This window comes from Hydractinia symbiolongicarpus, chromosome 5 (assembly GCF_029227915.1).
Source record: "Hydractinia symbiolongicarpus strain clone_291-10 chromosome 5, HSymV2.1, whole genome shotgun sequence".
NCBI lineage: Eukaryota > Metazoa > Cnidaria > Hydrozoa > Anthoathecata > Hydractiniidae > Hydractinia > Hydractinia symbiolongicarpus.
In genome coordinates, this window is record NC_079879.1 from 7,250,768 (window position 1) to 7,276,595 (window position 25,828).

Sequence of the window (25,828 nt, forward strand, 5' to 3'; positions counted from 1 at the left end):
TGAACACGGTTATTTTTTTATAGATCATAAAATTTGTGTTGGAATCAGTAGTATAATGGTAGATAAAACATTTTTCCACAGATTTTTTAATCAAAAATAATGTTTTACATTAAATAATTTGCAGGCTATATTATTTCTTAACTATACATACAATTTACAAAATATTGATGCGACCAGCGCACACTAACATAAAGATATGTAATCAAAGGTATTTAAAGAACAGCATAATTCTTTACATTACATTTGTATAACATTTACAAATAAATTATCGGTAAATAGCATCTATTAACCTTAAATGAAAAACATTTGCATTAAAAAAGATAGAACGAGATTAGAACGTCGAAAGTACTGACCAAAAATTACTGAATGTGGACAGAGTGACAACGGAAATAATGTCAAGAAATGTTATCCCTGCATATTTTAATCCCTATTTTAAAATCGTAACTATAAATTTGCAACCACCAATCAACACCCCCAAAACATCTTAAACAACTCAAGTTTGCTTGATTTTTAAACAGTTATTTTGTAACCTGCGTCTCTTCGTCTGCTCACATAATCAGGGACAACACACAATTTGTTTATTCTAAAAAAAATTTAGAAAAATATAGAAAATGAAGTCTAGAATGTCCATTCACAACATGTATTGAAATTACATAAAAAAACAACACAAAAATTTGTGAAAATCACTTACGCTCCATTTATTTTGTAAGGGCAATAAACATCACAGAAATCTGCCACAACTATTCCTTTGTGTACACCGTGTGTCAAAAACTTTGCATGCGGTCCAGTCCATCCAGCACAACACATACATCTACCATCAGCCATGCATTCTCCGTCACTTGCTACACATTTTGGATTACATGCTGGTACGTTGTCATTTGGATCGGAGTGACAACCAGGATTTCTATGGTGAAATCAGAAAGGCGCGAAAAATAAGATTTTGTCTAACTATCTTTTCGAGAGTTAAAGGTAATTTTCAATAGTTAAATCTCACTCACGGTATTCCTTCACCAAGGAATGGACACTTCGCATCACAATAATCAGCTAAGTACGTTCCCAAAGTGTAATCATAAACTCCATTAGGTCCAGACCAGCCACGACAACATTGACATCTTCCATTTGGAAGACACTTTCCGTGTGTTAGTTCGCACTTTGGATCACATATAACTGGGTCTACATGATGCACACATGTCTGATTCCTTAATAAAAATTATTTATTGTCAGTCAACACTGTGGTGTTTAATCATTTTAATAATAGAATTGGTACAAATTTACCTGACATGATGAGTGTAGTGACAAGGCTCCAAACAGTTGTCAGCCCTTATTCTGTTTTTACCCCAAGCAGGATCGGAGGTGTCTGGAACCCATTCAGCATTTGGTCCAGTCCAACCGTACATACACAAACATTTAGGTTTATTTCCTGGATTTGTTATGCACCAACCACCAGGATAACATGAAGAACAGTGTGTACAATCCAGCCCTGCTCCATAACACATCTGCAAGTTAGGATTTAAAGGTGGCGTGGCTTGTGTGAAATTAACAACTGTTAGAAAAAGTAAAATAATTAGTTTTGAAAACTCCATCTTTCTTTCTTTCAGATCAATAATCTTAAATGAGATTGTTTCATTGAATGGCATTCTTTCCTAAAACCTTGTATTTATACAAATTGGCAAATTTTTGTGATATTTTCTGATCGTCAAAATTACGTAATTATTACATAACAATAGTCTTTGTTTGCTATTTGCAAGGGTAATGTTAAAAGATGGAACGTGTCTTTTATCATGTTGAAAGTGCATGTAAATATATGTGGAAAACATTTTTATTGCATAACCATCTTATGTTTTTGCCAGCGACCGCAATTTTTAATTGATGTTTACTGAAGTGAACTTTCGTCTAGTAATACTTACCATACTAAAGCTATGTGCTATTTCCAGAGCATGTCATTTTCGTCATTTTAAACTTTAAGTCATTCTTGTTAAAGGTTCTGTGTGCATTAAATTATTGGCGGAAGTTTCCTTCAGTCAAACATAGAATTAAATTGGAATGTTTTCCTGTTCTAACTCTTACAACAAAGTCTCCATGAAGCGAAACGGTTAAAAAGAACGATCCGTTAGACAATACTGTTTTCAGGGACGAATTAAACTTCCCATTTAAATTAAAACTCTCTAAAACGGAAGGGGTAAAAAATTTAGAACTAGTTTGTGTGGGCTAACTCTTTTATTTTTATTTTAAACAATACTTTATAAATTTTACAGCAAATAGTCTTAAAATGTATCACAGATTATACAAAGCCTTTAAGTAGAAAAAAATTACTGTGTTTTTATACACTAAGGTAAGATAAGTAATGCGAAATGTAAATTGTTTTAAATTCTGAAGTGTAAAGCCCGACGCAGGTCAATAACCTAATACTAATTTGGTTGCTGATGCTTTGACATGATTGAGTGTTAGAAGGGCTTTCTGTGAAGCGGTAATAACGTCATAAAACGGGCATATCTTTTGAAACACTTTGTGTTCGCTTTATAGAGATTCATAATTTAATCTTAAAAAGTTAAATTTCTTATCAAAAAATCCTTAAAATGACCAACCGCACATAATATGTTGTTTTGATGAGATAAACTTAATTGCGTCTACATTTTTTAATAATCACTAATTCCAACTTTAATTACTTTTCTTCAATGAAATTTAAGGTCATTGAGCACGTTCTGAATTAAACCTATTAGAACATATTGCCCTGCGCTTCCTCCACTTCCTTGTGAGATGTACAAATTATTCCACAACATTATTCTACTTGTTTTTCGTAGTTTAGTTTACCTATATGTAACCTAAATGTAAATTTTAACAAAAAAGTGCTCTGATGTCAATACCTTTATCTTTCGGTTTACAAAAATATTTAAAGAGCAGTGCATTAATAAATACGAAAAGACCTGCATTAAAACACGCAAACTATTAACTTTGTTTTCAAACAAATTGACGTATTGAAACAAAATAATGGAAAGAGAAACTATATCAGGATTACATAACAAACCACGTTTTCCCATTCTTCTTATGTCACAATAATTTGTCAAATTCTATAAATTAAAACTTTTTACATTTATGCATTCATAGAGAAAAGATACCATTCGAGATTATCGATCAGACTGAAAGAAAGATGGAGTTTTCAAAACAAATGATTGTGCTTTTTCTAACAGTTGTTAATTTCACACAATCCACGCCACCTTTAAATCCTAACTTGCAGATGTGTTATGGAGCAGGGCTGGATTGTACACACTGTTCTTCATGTTATCCTGGTGGTTGGTGCATAACAAATCCAGGAAATAAACCTAAATGTTTGTGTATGTACGGTTGGACTGGACCAAATGCTGAATGGGTTCCAGACACCTCCGATCCTGCTTGGGGTAAAAACAGAATAAGGGCTGACAACTGTTTGGAGCCTTGTCACTACACTCATCATGTCAGGTAAATTTGTACCAATTCTATTATTAAAATGATTAAACACCACAGTGTTGACTGACAATAAATAATTTTTATTAAGGAATCAGACATGTGTGCATCATGTAGACCCAGTTATATGTGATCCAAAGTGCGAACTAACACACGGAAAGTGTCTTCCAAATGGAAGATGTCAATGTTGTCGTGGCTGGTCTGGACCTAATGGAGTTTATGATTACACTTTGGGAACGTACTTAGCTGATTATTGTGATGCGAAGTGTCCATTCCTTGGTAAAGGAATACCGTGAGTGAGATTTAACTATTGAAAATTACCTTTAACTCTCGAAAAGATAGTTAGACAAAATCTTATTTTTTGCGCCTTTCTGATTTCACTATAGAAATCCTGGTTGTCACTCCGATCCAAATGACAACGTACCAGCATGTAATCCAAAATGTGTAGCAAGTGACGGAGAATGCATGGCTGATGGTAGATGTATGTGTTGTGCTGGATGGACTGGACCGCATGCAAAGTTTTTGACACACAGTGTACACAAAGGAATAGTTGTGGCAGATTTCTGTGATGTTTATTGCCCTTACAAAATAAATGGAGCGTAAGTGATTTTCACCAATTTTTGTGTTGTTTTTTTATGTAATTTCAATACTTGTTGTGAATGGACATGATTCTAGACTTCATTTTTCTTATTTTTTTAAATTCTTTTTAGAATAAACGAATTGTGTGTTGTCCCTGATTATGTGAGCAGACGAAGAGACGCAGGTTACAAAATAGCTGTTTAAAAATCAAGCAAAGTTGAGTTGTGCTGAAATGCGCGATTCCGATGTTTTTGGGTGTTGATTGGTGGTTGCAAATTTTTAGTTACAATTTTAAAATAGGGATTAAAATATGCAGGGATAACATTTCTTGACATTATTTCCGTTGTCACTTTTTCTGTATTCAGCAAATCGTCTTTTTCAGTACTTTAGACGTTTTAATTTCGTTCTATTTTTTGTGATGCGAATATTTTGCATTTAAGTTCATTAGATGCTATTTACCGATTTTTAATTGTATATGTTATACTGAAAAGTTGTATGCTGTTCTTTAAATACCTTTGATTACACATCTTTATGTTAGTGTGCGCCGGTCGCATCAAAATTTTGTAAATTGTATGTATAGTTAAGAAATAATATAGCCTGCAAATTATTTAATGTAAAGCATTATTTTTGATTAAAAAAATTTGTGCAAAAATGTTTTATTTACTGATTCCAACACAAATTTTATGATCTAGAAAAAATGGCTGCTTTGATGGGGTGTACTAAAACCCTGTAATCTGAGGTCTTCCTTGATTTTAAGAAATTATCTTTTACTCTTCTTATAATCAGATTTGTCTACTTATCACAGTCTGGCCCCCTAAAAATAGATTTTTCAACGGTTTTTAGGTGTGTCGAATATAAGCGAAATCTATTATTTGCTAACATTATGGATTATGTTCGCGGCAGGTAATCGGTCAGGTAAACAATAGATATTGTTTGTTAAATAGAAGAAGAATTACAGTAGTGTTGTGAGAAGCTGTTAATGACTTTAAGTCAAGTTAAGAGCAGTCTTTACCTGCTTCAAGAAAACTTTAGCAGGTTTTACATTTTGATAAAAGTCGTTCTTGGTCAGGCATACCAGGAAACCAACTTTAATATCAGGGTAGATGAAGGGGAGAATTTTAATTGCAGTAATTCCGCCCTTGTGATACAAATTAATGCCAAGTATTGCGGTCGCCTTTTTTTCACTGGCACGTCAAAAATTAAACGGTCTGGTGGGCAAAAAAGTCGATTTAATTCCTTTGAAGATGTTATTGGCAACAAGGAATGACATGAAGACTGGAAGTGTTAAAAATTATACTGCAGATTTCACACAATAAATTCTTATCTTATCTTATTTTACCTAATTTTGTTTTTTTTGCAGCTGATGATAGTGAAATGTGTATGATATTTTTTATAAGCAACACACAATTCGGTTAAGTTTGTCTTTTTTTTAGGCTCAATTGCTTTTTGCTCGTTTCCATTGGGAAATATTTAATTCAAGTGTTGGTTTCTCAATCGGGCTAATTAATGCGAGAGTTGAAATGAAACGTTAATCGCGTTTGTCGCACATGTCTACAAAACTATTATTGTTTTTATAACTTCTGTTTTTTTTTCGTCTCGTTTTTATTTTCTCATTCAAGGTCATTGGTTGCTTACTAGTTCCTTTGTTATTTGATGAGTTTTAGTCCAACGTTTCCTTTGAAAAAGCAGGTATTAATGTTCAATGTATGTTGTTAATTCAATTCCTAAGTGTATTAGAGGTTGGGTATGATACTCGTTCCACCTGCTGGTTTTTGCTCATAACTTTTCTGTCTATAAATAATATCTTGGAAGAATCCGTTATCTTCATGTCGGCCTAAAGTGTGTCTTTTTAATTTGATGCATATATAGTATATTTGATATATTAATTGAATATATTGTAAAAGTATAAAGAGGTTGTATTTTGTCTTTATAAAACACTTTACAATAAATAGAAGCGTATTTCTCATCTAAAAGAGTGTACTAGGGGCACAAAGTTTGAAAAATATACAGATCAAAATATTAATATCTTGCGATCACTTACGGGGTGGGTGGTTTTAATATTATGTCATGTCTAATAATAAATTTCTCAACAATATTGAAGTTGCTGTTCTAACATGACCTTTAGTGCAGAACTGAAAATAACGAGACAATCTTATGCCTTTTGCTTTTAGTTTTATTGCCTTCTATATTTTAAGATGTAACACAATCTAGTGTTGAATTTCTTATACACAATTTCAAAGCGCTCATTTGACGTTTAAATTGATGCACCTATATTTTCCTTATTAACACGGTAGAGGTGAAGGTGAATGAATTACTCTATCAGTATTTCTGGGTCAATTGACAAGTAACAGAAGCACTATAAACTCATATAATCTGGAAGTGTCGCACTAAAGTACGTTTTCAATTTAAATCAACCAGCAGGGTTTTGTATTCAGGGTCCAAAATAGAATACCTAAAGGTGCAAACATAGGGGACTATTTTGTTGACAGTCACCTCTACTTATCAGGGATGTTCTAATTTTTTAACCATTTATTACCGCTTATAGCACGGAGGATGACAGGCGTCTATAACGGGTAATTAGGTCATATTGCGCTCTTCTTTAGAACACGTAGTCTTTCTCATACTTCAGGTTAAAACTTATTTATTTTAAAGAGACGGTGGAATTACAGCTTTTTTTGAAATTTACGATGTTGTGATACAGTTGCATGCAAAAGAAATTTAACACATACCCTATGGACTATTTATCTATTTTCACTTTCACATTCCTGACTATCCCCTTTACTTATTACTTGAAGGCAGTTTTCCCATATAGTAAGTTGTCTTGTCTTTTCTGTTTCTGTCGTAAAATTAACACAAAATAACACAGGAATTTTCTAAGTACCGCTGCAAGAGGTGATTAGCCAGCCTCTGTTATTAAGAAGATTCACAAAACATAAGTATAAGTAAATATTATAACATATGTGAAAAAGAGAATGAGTTTTATATGTAAAATAAATTGCAATATTTTATCATCTTTATAACAGTGTGAATACATAGTTTTCTGGTCTCTTAACTTTAATTTTAATACAACTACAGTTGTTTTAACTTGTTATTCCTCTGTTTTACTGGTTTCCATACTTCTTAATGAATATTCCTCGTTTAAAGTTCTATTCCGCGAATCAACTTTATTTGTTTCATGACATTGAAAAATGTGTGTTAGCTTTTGTTGTACTTTCTTGTTTAACGCAATAAAAATGATTGCATTGATAAACGCATTGCAATACGTTAGAGTATAACTCAAAACCAAATAATATTCCAATCCTAATCTTTGTTTCTTTTTTTCGTACATAATCCAATGCATTGTCGACAGTGTATTGTAAGGGAAGAAACAGATAAATACAGCTGGTAGGATTCTTGAAGCAACTTTTGTCATAACTTTATCAATCCTCTTTAGACCAGTCAATCTGTTCATGTTTTGATTGTGTTTCTTCGCTGCAATTATACCCATCAGATAGATTGGAAACAGGGTAAACCCAAGAAAAATATCATAAGCAGCTCCGATTTTAAATGCGATCAGAAAAAAGTCGCAAGCGATTCCAAATACGTTTAAACAGGCTTGCGATAGAGATAACATACTAAGAATTATTATGATAAATTTTCTCTTCTGATTCATCAAGTTATTCATATTGATGTTTAAAAATCGCAATCGAACCAGGCGATCACAAGCTATCACAATAAGCAAGTAACAAGAAAAATGGGTAAGAAAAACAGTACAAAAATACGAAGCGTTCTCGATTCCACATTGTATTGTCTTTGATTCAAAAGTATGAATGAGTATAAGTGCAAAAAAAGGTTGTGAGATTAAAGCTGAACAACAATCGCATATACTGAGATAGAAAATAAACTTCACTGATGTGTTCTTTAGTTGTTTAGAAGCATAAATTCCATAAATGACAGCAACATTTGTGAATAAATTGATAACGCTGATTGTAATGTTGATGCAAGCAAAAACAATACGATCTGTTCTTGTTAAATTGTAAAGAACTGTGTATGGCGTGATGCAAGAATATTTTTTTACCATTCTTATGAATAAAATACACAGTCGTAAAAAATATTTAGAGATCTTTCTAAAATTTCAAACTATCTCTTTCTGTCATATCTGCTCATAACATGAAAGTCATTTTCTCTTATAAGTTTTGTATAGAAAATTAGTCATCAGTTCTAAGAAATATGAAACTGTTACATTTTAGAAAATTAATTAACTTCCATCACTATAACTTTGTAGTTAAAGGTACTGTCCGATTAAAAAACAATATCTTTTCTTTTGTTTTATTAAGTATCAAAAATAACGAAGATTGCACTCTTAAACAACAAAGATTTATCCAATACTTAGCACCATCGTTTGTTTGTTTTGATCTTGCTGCACTAGCCTACCATCTTCACGAACTTTCGAACGCGGCAAAAGGACTGGGTCAATTCATTATTCAGCACATTTTTGCTTGTGACGTAGTTACCTGGCTTCTTATTAGGCGAACCCCCCCGACTTGCGCATCGAACGACTAAATGTTTATTTATAATTTTTTTCCTTTGTTTAAAAAAGTTCTTCATGAAGATAGCATGAATGAAAATAATTCACAGGTTCTAAGATTTCAATTCGAGCCGGAAAGAACAGCGAATGATGAGCTAGTTCCGACTTTTAAAGACGTAGACGAACATAACATTGGAAACCTTGTTGCTCCTACTCTTCTAAATGTTGACGGAGGTCTATGGTGCCTGTGCGATAAATGTGAGAGGATGCCCTCTGAAGTGTAGAATGTTTTTGCTGTCACGAGACAGACTCTCAGTCTTTTTCAGGAATATTTGAGTAGGTGTGCGATGATTCGCACGTGTAAATCAAGTAACGCGTGCGATGTAAAACGCACGTGCAAAGAATACGGGCTGCGATACGGGCTCCGAGGTTATTTTTGTTGCGCATTCATTTTGCGGTAGAAAAGTGGGGGACGTTTTAAATCGTGAACCCCAAACACGATGATCGAGCGTCTACTGGTATAGCGACTCTCTCAATCTTAACTTCCTTTTCTACATGTCCGAAATAGTATGCATGACTATACTGTCATTTTTATATTTGTTTATTTTTCACAAGCAAATAGGCAAAAATATGCTCTGTTTTCAAATTAAAAAAAATCTTTATCCACGTAGCTTAAATAAAACTTCAAATTCATTCAAAAAGTTCAGCTACACTTTAACAAAATTTTCACAGAAAAAAATTTATACCGCCCGTGGGTTTCGGTTTTACAGGCATAAAGAAAAAATCCATTAAATTCGGACCTGCTATGGTTTCCAATTATTTTGTCAAATGAAGGAATTATCTACAATTAAATCCATGATAAAATGTCTATTCCGCCTGTAAGTGCAGTTTTGCAGACTTGCTTCATCCGTGCTCCGTCGGCGTTCACCTCCGCATTAGTTAAAAACCGCATGACTGGATTTTTTGTGTAAGACCTGGTTACCAACGACGAAGGGGCCAGGCAAAAGAGATTTATGTCTACGTAGTTCTTTTAACTAAGTCAGAAGTCGGTGAATTAGCTAGGATGGTCAGGTTGGCTATGAATAGGCTTGCTCGTGGATTAAAAGGACCAGGACTATTCAATAATTTCTGAGATCTAAAAGTGTCCGACCAATACGGAAATCTATCGGACGTTTTGTCTGACAACTGTCCAAAAATTATTTCGAGGGCTGCCATCGCACGCTACAAAATGGATTTTATAGGTTGATTTTGAAAACTCAATAATTAATCACACGCCTGAAACGATTTAGGCGTGTGCCAAGGCGTGCGCGTGCGATCGCACGCCTCTCCTGAAAAAGACTGGACTCTATTAAATATTTTCAATTACATGGTATAAAAGTTTCTACTCCTTCATGAGTAATTCTTAGATGCGAGTGTGATTGAGTAATATTGTAATATTTTTCAGATAAAAAATGTATTCCGGAACACGAAGAATTCCAAGCGGTGGTTTTATTGAAGAGTACGCTGTGAACATCTTTGGTGGCACTCCATGACAGAGAGTTTCGAACGACCACCTAGTTACCAGCCCCCACTCACCTCCTTAACATCCTTTTCTTTCCTCCGTTCAGATATTTCTCTGACTTTTGGTTTTTCCTTATACGGAAGATTTTTTTTTTGATCCTTGAGCAGCGAAAAAAAAATTTTATCCTGTTTTTTTCGACTGTTGTTAGTGCAATTCACAACAGCGCACCACGACATTATTCTGCCTCTCAACCTTACTGAATGTGCGATCTGAGTCTAATCTCTCTGTGGCGGGACATCTAGTGAAGAGGAAACTAATTTTTAATTATTGATTGGTTGTCTTTAGAGTAGTTGAAACAACTATGCAACCCTAAGGCTAAAGTCATATTGAACTTCAAGTTTATTAGCGAAAGCTTCTTACTTAGGTTCGTACAGAATTAGCACAGTGTGTGTTTACCTTAAGGTCTAGACACATCTCTCGCCTTCGATTTTTTAATTCCATATGAATAATTCATAAAAAGCGGTCTTTCACAATTCAGGGGGTAAAATTACCAAAATTTTTAAACATATAATAAAATATCAGCCCTGGCCCACGTTTTATCTATTTTGGTCAGTTCGGCGCGCTCCAGGTAAATACGTCACACGCGACATATTATTTCAGCCTCGCTTTAGTGCCTATCATCCGCCATCCATATAAACAATCGAAGCGAGAGACCGCATGCTTTTTCTGTAAACAAGAATGACATGTTGTTCAGTTAGTGTTAGGAAAGAAAACAAATAATTATTTAATTATTTTATAGAAATTAGTTCCAAATAAGATTTTTTTGTCAAAATTTTAGTTGATTTTTAATCGGACAGTACCTTTAAGTTTAAAAATCATAGGATAAGTGAGGTTTTATGCTTTAATATCTCGTGTTTAGTATTACATACTTCACTCTCTGTTTATATTTTACGTCTAAAACGGACACACAGAAAGGATAACTGAACATATGCTCTATTAAGAGGCATATAATAACCGTTACAATAGGAAAAGAATATAACGAAATAACCTGTGAAATAAGTTGAAAAATACTTGAAAAAGAAAACAGTTTAGAGGACCTAATTACCTTTTTCCACTTACAAGTAAAATCCTGTTCTATTTTTTTATGTTGTTTGTTCTTAAAAAATTAAAATCTCGCTATGACTTTTATATATGCGTTAATTCTCCCTGCTTTTTAGCTGCATACGTTGTAACAAGGAGGTTTAAACCTCCTTGGTTGTATATATTCCACCGTGTCTTACAGAATAATAATTTTTAGAATTGACGCTATTAATCTAATATTGGTGAAAAGGATTTTCCATTATTATGATAAAAACCATCGTGTCTGTAACAGGCGAAGTGGATTATTTTTCCTACATATTTTTTACAACGGGACTTATAAAATATTCCTTAAAAACTATAAAACTTTGTTGTTTTGCAGATTTTAATTTATGGTGACGGTTTTAAAAGCACAGGGAATGTAATTGCTTTGTTATAAATTGCACGACCAAAGGCAGGGGAAATTGACGTTATTATTGCTGTTGGCTTTTTCGTTAAGAAGTACTATAATTTTTTTTAATTTTTTCTTTATGTGGATTCTTCCACAAGTTAACCAACTCGTCTTATATAATAATAAGCTAATTCCGCCTGTCAATAATTTTCCTTAACGCTGTTCATATTGAGTATTAGGGGAAAGGGCTATTTTGAACCCGTTCCCGCTCCACCACTCTTTGACTTCTGATCCAGAATATTTTTTACAATAAAACTACGCTATCATGTTCAAGAAATGATAAACTTTCCACAGTAATATGAATACTGAACAGACAAACCGAAATAATATCTTCAATAAAACTACGCAAGTCTGTAATTCTTTTAAGCAGCATTATAAAACTTCAACTAGGTAAAGCAACTTTGAGTTCCTTTAACTAGTTGAAGCGTCAAAACACGAATTTGAAAGCAAAATTGTTACGTTAAAACCTGTTTTTAATTAATGAAAAAAGTTAAACATTGCTTAACGTTGAAAGAAAGTACATAAAATATTGTTCTCGTGTATCCTATTTTTGGAACTTTTCTGCAAATATATGTTGGAAATTGCATTTACAAACAAAGAAAATGAAGAAAATGAAAGATTATCAGTTTTAAGATATGAGAAAAAAAGTACATTTTAAGAAGTTTCTGTAAGTGGATTTTTTGTTTGATGTCTGTGTTTCCCGCTTTTTGGTTGAAATTAACATCAACACTCAATTTCATAATAAAGGATTATTTTTTATATTTATTGATGTGTGCTTATTTGTTTGTTTAGTTTAAAAAAAAAAAAGAAACAGAAAAAGCTATTTTTTTTTCAAAAGCGCCGTAAAAATACTTTTCGTAAAATCTTAAAACCCAGTGGACGGTTAGCATGCTCTCTTAAGATTTTCTTAAATATTGGCCTAAATTTTTTAAAACTAGGTTCTAATGAAAACAAAAACGTGAAGCTTTTATACTTTAGCGCCAACAAGGCAACTTGTCCCCAGGGCTCTTCTACGCCTATAATTTTGTGTTGGGACGGCTCCGTAATAACTCTAATCCAGGTAAATGAAAATCACCTTTATTTGGCGTGATTTTCAATCGGTCGAAATTTAAAAATTATTAGAGGTGGTTGGTGTTTTGAGAAGTTTTGTATTGTTGGTTTTCAAGCATTTTTACACTCATTGCCCTAAAATAAACATTATAAAAATAATTTAAGAAGTTAATCTCCTGTCATACGGTTTATTGTTAACAACAGCTTAGCTTCGAGTTTCTTAGCATTGCGTGTTGTCAGGAGTTATGTCGTTTTATGTATTTTGATTGAGTTCTGAGATTTCTAAGCATGAATTATAGAAGCCAACAAACATATATATAGCATGCCAAAGAAAGATATTTTTTTAAATATGCGTAGAAAGAAAAACAAATACAGCTCTTGACTGCTGAAACCTTCCATTTGAGCTACAGAAACCTTTGCAATTTGCCCAACTAGACGATTATCTAATGTGGGAATCGAACCCACAACCAATTAGGCATGAGTCGAACACTCCATTAAGTGGGTTGCTGATCCCCAAGACCCAGATATCACAATATAATAACTTAAAAAAATAAGTCTTTCCTCTAAAAGAAAATTTTATGGATTAAAGAGTCTAATAGACTTATAAATTTCGCCTACTCTTACAGATTTATCTTATGCAGATTTTACAGAATGAAAGTGCTATCCTAAAAAGAAGCCCTGTCGAAGATTATATTTATTTATCCCGTTGATATCCTTCTACTACTAGTTTCGGTTTTTAACAAATCATTGAAAAAGTTATTTGTTATTTTTCAATTTTAATTGACAGGCACTATGGTGTTCTCCAGCAAGTATGTCACTAAAATTAATTATCGAGAAAGCGAAACTAATTGTAAAAGTAAAAATTGTAATGTTACAATGTTTGTTATATATGTTTTAAAAAAAATGAGAATTCTATTTTATTTCCTTATTCAGATCATGTCTACATCGTATAACTACTTTTTCTGATAACTATCGCAATGCAACGAAAAGTGGTACGTTACGCATCGGATATGTTTTTATAGCGCAATATTTCGTAGTGTGAACACAAAATCTTGTTTTTGCCTTCAGTCTATCATTGTGCAGATGTTTTGTATGACTATGGGAAGTAATGTGGCGATATCAAGAAATAAATTAACATTTCCTTGTTAATACATTGCAAAACATGTGAAGCTCTATTGAACAGCATCCTAAAGATATACAAAGAGATAGATTTCTTTGATTTTTCAGACATTGGAAAAAGTATCAAACAAAAGAGCATGGATTTATCCAGGTTGATAAAAAAATGATGGAATTCATACGATGAACTAATCTAAAATATTATGATGGGAACACCAGGAAAACGACATATAACGATTTTGTCTACACCTTCAGACTTCCATATCAGTAACAAATTATCCGACATGATTTAGGCATCCTTATTGCGGCCGTGTTCATTAAATTTAAAATATTTTAGGTACATGTGAAGTTATCTACAAAATCAAATTAGAAAAAATCCTGCGTCAAATAACAGAACCTCGTTATCAACCTATCAGACTCCATCTGTTAAAATTTTTGATATTATCTACAACTTGCAATTAGTTGTTGGGATACGTACTTTCATTAGAACTTGAAACTTTGTTTTTATTTTATCATAGAAAATCATTTTGTTAGTTTAGGTTCGGAAATTAACTCCCTGCCTTATCGATCATTACCAAAAAAGTTTAACAAAATCGGTTTTCCACCATTTCACCATTCGAAATATTTAAAAAAACTCAAGATATAGCATATAATTTTTCATTTATCTACAAAAAACTTATAACTGAGGTCAAATTCTATAAATTTTATTACCATTACTAAAGCGATATTGCTTTCTCTTTATTTTTTATGCTATACAATAACTGTACCATCTAAATGTTTTTTACTACAAGTCTATCAAAAATTGCAAGACACGAGAATAAAACCAAAGTATTAATTTATGCTCAAGTCATTATAAAACCTGTGTCCTACCTCAACTAGTTACTCTGCTTCAGGCGGATTATGGTGAAGGATAGAATCTCTGACAAGTGAAATTCGTTTAATCATTTTCGAACTCTATCTAAACATTTCAGTTAATTCATTTGAGTAAAACTGAATCTTTGATCTGTCCGATTTATATATTACATGTTTCAATATCTCTTCGACATGGCTCTTTATGATTTTTAGTTTCAGATATAATTTCATTCGCATCATGTAATCGAAAGAAAAGTATCGACAACTTCTGTTTTACCTTCTTGTTTAAGGCAATAAAAATAATTGCATTGATAAACGCATTGCAGAATGTTAAGATGTAACTCAAAACCAAATAAAATTCAAATCCGGTTTTATGTCTTTGTTTTTCGTACATGATCCAATGCATTGTCGACAATGTGTTGTAAGGGAAGAAACAGATGAATACAGCTGGTAGGATTCTCGAAGCAACTTTTGTCATAAGTTTATCAATCTTTTTCAAGCCAGCCAATCTGTTCATATTTTGATTGTGTTTCTTCGCTGCAATTATACCCATCAGATAGATTGGAAACAAGGTAAACCCAAGAAAAATATCATAAGCAGCTCCGATTTTAAATGCGATCAGAAAAAAATCGAAAGCGATTCCAAATACATTTAAACAGGCTTGCGATAGAGATAACATACTAAGAATTATTATGATAAATTTGCACTTTTGATTCATCACGTTATTCATATTGATGCTTAAAAATCGCAATCGAACCAAGCGATCACAAGCTATCACAATAAGAAAATAAAATGACGTGTGAGTGAGGAAACCACTACAAAAATGCGTAGCATTTTCCAATCCGCATTGTATTGTCTTTGATTCAAAAGTGTAAATGAGTATAAGTGCAAAAAAAGGCTGTGAAATTAAAGCTGAACAACAATCGCATATACTGAGATAGAAAATAAACTTTACTGATGTGTTCTTTAGTTGTTTGGAGGCATAAATTCCATAAATGACAGCAACATTTGTGAATAGATTGATAACGCTGATTGTAATGTTGATACAAGCAAAAACAATACGATTTGTTCTTGTTAAATTGTAAAGAACCGAAAATGGTGTGATGCAAGAATAATTTGTCTCCATTTTAGTACGTTCGAACACAATTGCTGCCAATACCTATATTATAATGCCCGTATGCGTCTGTTAGTCCGTCTGTCTGTCACGCAAAATGGTAGCTTAGCTGCGACGGACGAACCCGAGAATTTTTCCACGGGCTATCGACTAGTCTTATTATATTAACACTAAACTTTTTTGTTCTTTTACTTTCGATTTTTTAATCTATTTAATGTGCTGACATGTAAATAACCCTCAGGGTTTGTCTTTTTTTCAAAAAAAAAAATAGTCTGAATAATTTTAATTTATTCTTGAAAGTGATCACCGTGTACATATACTGTAATTACTTTAGTATTGCAGGCGTTTAGTAAGCATGATACGCAGTACCCCTTCAAATGCACATGTGATGTAGAATTTATACAGGAGCATTTATTACTGACAATTTTCCACAGTAAAACATTGTTTTTGGGAAGGGGAGTTTAGCTAGCCAACTTTTATTGATTTTCGCCGGTCAGGGCGAAATCTTTAAAATGGCCTGATGAGGTAGAAATAATATGATAAATGGCGTATCCAGACTAAGGCAACAAAGGCTGATTTACACGGGACTTGGTCGTAATTTCTCGCGACGTCTGAAAGCAAAAAGGATAAATGAATTGATAAAGATTAGCATTTTATTTAGCTTTTTGATGTAAAAAAAAGTATATCATCAAAATGTTTAAAATTGTTCTTATGGAGAAAAGAAGTTTTTGTAATTTAAGTTAGCTATGATTCACAGTTACAATAATATATAACCAAGAATTATATTTAAAAATTTTAGAATATTCAATGACATTCCCCCGTATAATAATCATAGGAAATTTTCGTTTTTTCTTTTGACTATGCCCTTATTACTCAGTCCACTTCAAAGTTCAGTTTTTTTTTCAGATTATTGCTAACGGCGGAAATCTTTAAGCCGCATAACTTCTTGTTTCGATTAGACTACCTATTTAGTAACTCAAAGTGTAAAGTTCTTCAGAGGCCAAGGCATGCTTCTGCACAATATACCTGGGGGACACAAAGTGCCCGTGGCCTATTTGACTACGCATAACTTTTGTTGGGCACATGATTGAGTGCTGAAATTTTGTAATTTCTCCCTAAGTTCTTTTGCAAAAGTTTTATACTTTGCTTCGGGCATTGCATTTTTAAGACGGTGAAAAATAAGTTGTTGTATTTGTTAAATAAATACTTTTTACTTGTATATTGGTCGGCAGATGGTCACCAAAGGGGTTGCTAAGGACGTATATATAGCGGATAAGATACAGACCAGATTTAAAGAATATTAATCTAGCGGAACGACAAAAAACCAGTTAGGCAATTTAACGTCAGTATATTATTTTTCTTACCTCGACCATCCTTAAATGCAAAATTCCACATATGTGTCAATATGTGTGAAAAAACGGATCCTTTTATCTGATCGATTGTTAAAATAGTAGACTTTCTGGCAGGTATGACGTCATTTTTTATGCCAAAAACGTCATAAATGTAATGTCAGCAAAGTCAAACCAAAAATCAAGGTTGTAGCAAAATCAAACCGTAGCATGAACAACACCTGAGAAATTAAAGTATATTTCAAAATGTTAATATTGCAAAGCCTGTGTGACGTATATTTGTCGTATATGTGACGTAGTTTGCTATCCCCATTAAGTCCAACCTCGTTCTCAGTTCTTTTTTGTCTTTTATTGGCGCTGCGCTTATTAATAGGTCTGGTCTCGCCGTCCAATATACAAATAGAGACAACAGGTCCTAGGACCGAGGTTGCATTAAGTCATAAAATTATTTTTTTGCTTGAAATGAGTTTGCAGTAAGACATTTTACAACTGTACCAAGTTTCATCACTTAAGCATAAGTTGTTTAGAGTTTATAACCCGTGAAAACTTTGTGCTGTCCCCCATGTTACATGAGAAAAAAGACCCGGGTATAATTGGGCAAAAATCCCTGCTGAAGCACATTATAAGTAAAGATCTATGTTGTTAAACATTTTTATTAAAGAAAAACAGTGTATTTCTATGTAAATTAGTGATGGTTGTTTTCATTAGTGGTTACTTTTCCTATGTGTACGTACTAGCTACGTACTATTTTCACGTTAAAGTTGACAAAGGTTAACGTAGCGCACCTCTAATTAATTTTCTCACATTCGGTTTTTTTACACAAGACAATAAATATACTTTCAAGAGAAACAACCTTTTCAAAATAGAAAATAAAATAAAAACGCACTAAAAATAAATTGTACTAATTTGTGAGAGTTGGGTTAATAAAGAATGAAAAGTGTCAATTTTTGTACTTTCGTTTTCGTTTTTTTTATACTTTCACTAATTACAATTTTTAATTAAACTTTAATATTGGGAAAAATAGGATGACAGAAACAGTGAAAGTGAAAATTTTCAAGTTAAAAACACATAAATTGAAAGTTTTCAACACATGTTGTAAACACTATTAAAAATTCTTTCCTTTTCAATCTATTTTTAAAATGTTACTTTTTCATGAGGTAAATTCGATTCAGCCTCAATCATGCTTAGCATTTCAAAAATCTAAGCCGGAACAATATTTTAGATAAGCGAGAAATTCTTCACTATATTTAAGTACTTTTAAATATTTCAAACGTTTTATCAATCAAACCTTTTTCAAAGTCAATTGCTTTCTTGCAACATATGTAAAAATAAAATTTTCCCTAAAAGCAACAACCAGTCTTAAAAAATTGTTAATAAAGTGAAAAGTATAGCAAGCCTGACATGATATGCTTGTATTTTTCCCAAGCCATGCTCATAATATTATTGCTTTGGACATTTTCAGCACCATCATGCTTATAATTTTAAAAGCTTCAATTTTTTTAAAAAAAAATCCAGAGCAACTTAACTTCGCGTGGATAACAACATGTTTTTCCATATCGAGATATGAAAAATTAAACCGCGTAAAAGGTGTACTTCATGTGAAATGATGTTACTTAAATTTTGCATCAACTAGCTTATTAAATATTTTTCGCAAGCTGAAACTTTCCAGAGCTAAATTTTCGAGAAATTAAAGGATTTCGCTTTCGCCGATGAAGAATGATAAAAAGTCACTCTCACAAACTTTCGCAAAGTTACATGTTATATATTCTTTCTAATATATTCTTTTAAAATACTGAGGAGAGCCAAAATTTATAACCCATGAATTGATCCTAATCTTATCTTTTGTTATACATTACAAGTACACTAATACAGTGGAATCCCCCTAAAGCGGACACCCTATAAAGCGGACAGCCCTCTAAAGCGGACAAAAATTTTTGCACCGGCAGAATTTAGGTTAAACTCTCATAAAAAAATCTCTATAAAGCGGACGATTATAAAGCGGACACTCTATAAAGCGGACAAAAATCTTTGCACCAAATGACAGTTTCCCTTATAAACACTCCCTATAAAGCGGACAATGGAAAAATAACGAGATGAAATGTCACTTTTTCTTAAAATTTAAACCATTTTACTTAGTACATCTTTGAGTTTTGTTATTTACCGAGTCCAACACTTTCCTTATATTTTTCTCGGCCCACTCAACTGCCTTTTCAACACCAATTAATTGGTACTGGGCAGGAATTTCTAGTCCGTAGCCAGCAACACGGTTCACTCGCTTCCCAGTCACTTTACATCCGATGGTACAGTTAGGAAGCGACATGAATTTGTTGAATAGTTTGCTAAGGTTTTTAGGGACGTGCCCAACTACTTTATCGTCATCTGTAACAGCTACAGCAAACTTGTCATGTTCGTTATCTTCTTCCGCTTTTAAACAAAAATTCTCTTCTCCGACTTTTGGGCTCCATATGTCCATGTAAGCATGGTATCCACGGATAAACGAGTCGAAGCGATATTCTTTCTGTTTTATAAGGATAATCTCAATCTGTTGGTCAATGTTTTTGAGAAGCATCTCATTTAGTTGAACGTTCGACATATCTGTGTTCTCTTCAGCTTCTTTAACTTTAAAATAGCATTCGAATCGTGAAGACATTGCAGCGTAAAATTTTAAACTGGAAAGAATTTCGAATTTTGAATTTCTAATGCACATTCAACATGGCAATGTCGAAGCAGCAGCTTGCTGATAAACTAGCGAAGAAAACTTTATCATTAGATGATAAGATCAAGTTTTTGGATTTCGCCAAAAAAAATCCAGAACTTGGATGTAGAAAACTAGCAGACATTTACAAGATTGGAAAGACAGCCGCAGCAAATATTTTAAGAGACGAAAAGAAAATTCGTGAACAACATGAAATTTTTCGTGAGAAAACAAAAAAACGTAACCGCCATGGCAAGTATCACAAGATAAATGAGATCTTATTCGAATGGTACAAAAGATGTTGCGCTTCTAACATCTACCCTAATGGTGTAATGCTTAAAGAGGAGGCGTTGGAAATTAAGGAAAAACTTCAGAACAGCGATTTTGATAATTTCTCCGCCTCTGACGGTTGGTTGGATCGTTGGAAAACAACATATTCCGTCAAAGAACGTCGTATTGTTGGTGAAGCTGGTGACGTTTCTACAGAAACGGTTACTTCCTGGATGGAGAGGATCAAAGAATTGGTTGAAGGTTATTCACTAGAAAATATTTGGAACATGGACGAGTCTGGCTGTTTTTTTAAAGCTCTACCGGCCAAAGGGTTAGTGGAAAAAGGAAAACAAGCAAAAGGTGGGAAAAAGTCAAAGCTTAGATTAACTGTCGCTTTTTTTGTAAATGCAGCTGGGGAAAAGATCGACCAGCCTGTTGTTATCTGGAAGAGTAAAGTCCCGCGTTGTTTTAAAAAATTGAAAGATCCATCGCGTCCAGCTAACGTTCACTACTTTTCAAATCCTAAATCTTGGATGACATCTCAAGTAATGGAAACTGTACTGGCACGTTTTAACAGAAAACTTTTATTTGAGGACAGAAAAGTTATTCTTTTTCTGGACAACGCCACCTGTCATCCGGAGTCAATGATAGGCCAGTTTTCACAAATCAAAATCATTTTCTTACCGAAGAACACAACTTCAAGGCTTCAACCACTCGATGCGGGGATCATCCAAAACTTCAAGGTGAAGTACAGAAAAAGACTGGTCAAATACGTGCTTGCAAGGATCCAGGAGAATAAATCTGCAACTGAAATTATCAAGAGCGTAGACATACTTATGGCTATTCAATGGGTTCAAGATGCGTGGAAAGAAGTACGAAAAAGATTGAGGAACTTCAGCTTCAAAATAGAAAACAATCCTCAATCAAAGATTATTTCAAATAGGGAGAAAAACGTGTATTGAAAGACCTATAAGATAAATGAAATATATTTTCGTAATATAACTTGGTTTCTTAGTTTATAACCTTAGCAACACTTAAAGGTTGGTTGCAACACCGACAAATTTGAGCTGCTAAACTTACTTTACACAGCCAACTTGGGTTCTTTGCTCGATAAGCTAAATCTATTGATGTTGCCGTCTACCCTAGTGTTGCAAGTCACCCCATGATACCCGCCAGTACTACAAAAAAAGCTTTTTTGGTCAAAATTAGGTCTAAAACTAATTTTTTGGTCAACTTCCTATAAAGCGGACATCCCTCTAAAGCGGACACTTTTTTTTGCACCAATGGTGTCCGCTTTAGAGGGATTCCACTGTAACTTAAAATTTTTAGCATTTTAAATTTGACTACATAGAATGAAATATTTAAGTACAAAAGTGAAAACTCCAACTCCAACAGCCCTTTCTCAAAATAACCTTTTCATCACGACCCCCATGTCCTTCGGTAAACAAGAACGGCGTCCGAAAACGACCTGTTGATTGAATTAAGTACATATCGCTCTTCTCTAATGGGCCCATTCTAAATTATAGCAACTTTAAGGCGAAATCACCGCAAGACTCCATTTCGTTTTTAGAGCTGGAGGGGTACTTCTTAGAGAAAACGCTTGACTACGAACCGGCAATTCGCCTATGAAAGTTTTTCCGCCTTTTTGCAATCATTACGGATTTTGTGGTACACACAGACACAATAGAACTATTAACATAGAGACGAAGTTCAGGATTCCTTATTTTCTTTAGGATTTAAACTCTAATTGGTTCTAATTTGCTAGAGAATAAAACGTGGTTGACTGCTTAGTCTTAACTTTCTGTGACACCGGTACATCTTCAGAAATAATTACTAATAATTTACTGTACAAGTTAAAATACGAAAAATTGTTTCACGTGAAACTGTATTTGTTGACAACGCTTTATTTCAAATTTAATGTCATATTAAATGTTTTTAATTAGACATAAAATATTCTATTGGAATACTGCATTAAAACTAGTCGATGGCCCGTGAATATATACGGACGAACCCGTCCGTTCTTACTGCATTTACTACTTTACATGACAGACAGACAGACATATACGGGCATTATAATATGGATCTTACAACTTAATTTATCTTTTTTTTATTTAAATAATACGACGTGAAAAATTAATTCTCATTTAGGAACTGAACGAATTCTTTTTATGTAAATTCCAACACCTTTTCCTATGTAATATTTAAGTATGACAAAATAATAATTGTGACATGCCAAGATTTCAACTAGCAAACATAATTTCTTTTGTCATTTGTCTTGTCCATCTTTAGTTATTTAAAGAGACCTAGAACCATTGACCAATCAGATATCTGTATTACTTGTTTCAACACTTCTCAAGTAGTACTCTTCCATGGTAATTTTGTTCTTAGATACAATTCGATTTGCTTCGTTCATTTGAAAGAAGAAGACCAGTAACTTTTGTTGTACTTTCTTGTTTAACGCAATAAAAATGATTGCATTGATAAACGCATTGCAATATGTCAGAGTATAACTCAAAACCAAATAAAATTCCAATCCAGTTTTTTGTTTCTTTTTTTCGCGTATGATCCAATGCATTGTCGACAGTGTATTGTAAGGGAAGAAACAGATGAATACAGCTGGTAGGATTCTTGAAGCAACTTTGGCCATAACTTTATCAATCCTTTTTAAGCCAGCCAGTCTGTTCATATTTTGGCTATGTTTCCTGGCTGCAATTATACCCATCAGATAGATTGGAAACAGGGTAAACCCAAGAAAAATATCATAAGCAGCTCCGATTTTAAATGCGATCAGAAAAAAGTCGAAAGCGATTCCAAATACGTTTAAACAGGCTTGGAGTAGTGATAGGAAGATCAGAATCAGTAAAACTGTTTTTTCGTTACGATTCATCACATTATTCATATTGATGTTTAAAAATCGCAATCGAATCAAGCGATCACAAGCTATCACAATGAGAAAATAAAATGACGTGTGAGTGAGGAAAACAGTACAAAAATATGAAGCATTTTCCAATCCACATTGTATTGTTTTTGATTCAAAAGTATGGATGAGTATAAGTGTAAAAAATGGTTGTGAAATTAAGGCTGAACAACAATCGCATATACTGAGATAGAAAATAAACTTTACTGATGTGTTCTTTAGTTGTTTAGAAGCATAAATTCCATAAATGACAGCAACATTTGTGAATAGATTGATAACGCTGATTGTAATGTTGATAGAAGCAAAAACAATACGATCTGTTCTTGTTAAATTGTAAAGAACTGTGTATGGTGTGATGCAAGAATATTTTTCCTCCATTTTCATAAATACAAAACGCAGGCGTCTTAGTAGCTTTTAACCTTTTCTAATAACAACGAACTTTCTTTTCTGAAACTCTCTCTCTCTCTTATTCATTTAATATGTTTTTAATTCAAGTGCTGACGTAAACGTGTTTTGATTAAGATTAGCTAAATTAAATTCTCAGAAGCATACCGCACAAATTTGTAATTTTTTAATTTGCATAATCTCAACTTTTGATCTCAAAATTTTACAACATAACCTGACAGCTATGTAATATGATATTGAAATATGTGAAAGGATGTTGTGACTAAAAAGACTTTCGAATTCTTATTTCCAAATATCATTTTTTTAAAAAATTTATCACTTTATGTCACATACTATTTTAAGGGAACAACATATTTCCAGAAGAAATTTTTACGAAACATATTTTTGCGGACAAGTTGCCTCAAAATGCTTTATTTTGCAGAACATATTTTTGTGGATTTATAGGTTCTTCTAAAATTTGCGAAACTATTTCTAGCTACGATTGTGAAGATTCAGGCGTTTTAGATGAAGCAAAAATAGTATTAAGCCTGATAAAGCTTTCAGATATCAAGATACTTTAGGGAAACAAACAAGAACCCCGATGGTTCACAGGAAATTGGTGTAAACCTTTTTGTGGATACAAGAAATTCAAATTTGCGGAAGAAAAGTTTGCAAATGATTGGTTTTAAAAATGCTCTGAGCACTTTGGCATGTTGCAGCACTGAGCAGCTTAATGATTTTTAGCATATTGAAGTCCTCGTGTTCGACTCCTTCATTATATAGGAAACATTTATCTTTAATATAATTCTTTACAATTGGAGTAGTTGTAGGAAGCTACAAATACAATACACTACAGTAAAAACCAGCCCTCAAGTGATTCCAGCTCACACCAAACTAGAAATACTTCTAGAGAAAGAGATATGTTTTCTTGACTTTCACCAGCCATTTTATTCTGAGTTTTTATACTGTAAAAGGAAGAGCGCATTTGTATTGAAAATTGGTAGTTGCCTATTTTCGTTGTAATTGTTATAGATTCTTCTTTATTTGCATACCGCGTGTTTTGAGAATATTGTACTAGTATATGTAATCCTCTGCTACAACAATTAGGTAGACTTTGTTCAATACAAGGATCTTTTAAACAAGCTTGAAATAAATATAATTAAACCTTTTGTGACTCCTATGTACTTTCTTTACGTTGTTTCGCCTTTACTAATTACAATACTTGTAATTAAACTTTAATATTAGAAAAAAATGACAGTAATAGCGAAAGTTAAAATTGTCAACTTGAACAAACGCCATGATATAAAAGCGATATTAATTTTGTTTTTAGTACTTCTGTCTTCTCAAGGAGTATTAAAAACGGTATAATATAAAACCGCGCGATTATTGAGTAGGTTATCCTGACAAATGGAACTACTTAAAATGTTCCACAATTCAGACAATTTTAACAGTAATGAAATCAGTTCAGATGATGAATAAAAGGCAAAAAAAAAACGTTATATCATTTTTTGTCGAGTGTATGCTAACGGAAGTCTTTTTGCTGTATTAAAATCATGTCCTAATAATCAATTCCTCTTATCGGCCCCGTAAAATTAAATAAAATGACATCAGAACTTTTACTATTAGTTGGACGTTTGCTTACTTTCTTTTTCAAAAACACGTGTCAACAGCCTCGTCCACAGGACATTTTGTCGTAACGGAGATACGAATCAGTGGATAACCAATGATAGCCAAGAAAAAAATAAATATTTACTTATGCACTTTTTGAAAATTATGAACAATCAACTAAATTTTTTTTTCATGTCTATCAATTTTTTTTAAAAGTTCTTTTAAGATATTAAAAATGGCAAGAATTGGTTTCCGTAACTTCCAGTATACTATCTTTGTGTACTACAGTAAACAAGCACAGTCAGGACAAAAACATCATGATGATACTAAATTATTTCGACCTAGTCTAAAATTGATGCAAACTGGCTCAATTTTGACAAAAATTTGGCATGGTATAAGCGTGCTGAAAATTGTCATAAAACGCTGATTGTATGTCATTAAAAAAATATTTTAGGCAAATGGGTAAATAATTTTTTTACACCCAGCACAAATTTCTCTCCAAACTAGATCACAAAATTGATCTTCTATGATGTTCAAATTTTGATAATTTTTCCTCCGTCATCACATTAATTCTTTTACTATTTTTTTCTTCTTGTGATTACAACACCATTTTTGCAAATAATAATATATTTAAAAGATATGTTCGAATGTTAGCACCTGAAACCCTAGCGTAGCCAACTCTCAACTTCAGATCTCAACATTAGACGGTTATAATAAGAGAACAATTTCCGTTATTTTAGCAACATAATGTAACATGCACAAAACTTTTATTTTCTACCGGACAGTACCTTTAAAAGCTCAACTTTTAGCAGATTTTAATTTTCAACAGGTAATAATCGAACGAACATTTAAATCAAAGAATATTTTTTTCCGAAATGAGTTTAAATTTACATGTTTTTAGGACAGCGTTCTCAGCA

The 25,828-nt window shown here is 32.9% G+C and overlaps 2 protein-coding genes across 2 annotated transcripts in view; one reads left to right on the forward strand and one right to left on the reverse strand.

Annotated features, from left to right (window-relative positions):
- LOC130644479 (uncharacterized) overlaps positions 1-24,047 on the reverse strand; it is a 44,778-nt gene extending 20,731 nt beyond the window's left edge. The window contains exon 1 of the mRNA XM_057450109.1: positions 23,931-24,047. The gene's annotated coding sequence lies outside the window, so the exon portion shown is untranslated. The remainder of the gene's footprint in view (positions 1-23,930) is intronic.
- LOC130645933 (tigger transposable element-derived protein 6-like) lies at positions 19,750-20,964 on the forward strand. Its single transcript, XM_057452059.1, has one exon. The coding sequence runs from the start codon at positions 19,750-19,752 to the stop codon at positions 20,962-20,964; it is 1,215 nt and encodes a 404-aa protein (XP_057308042.1).
- Positions 24,048-25,828: the final 1,781 nt, after the last annotated feature.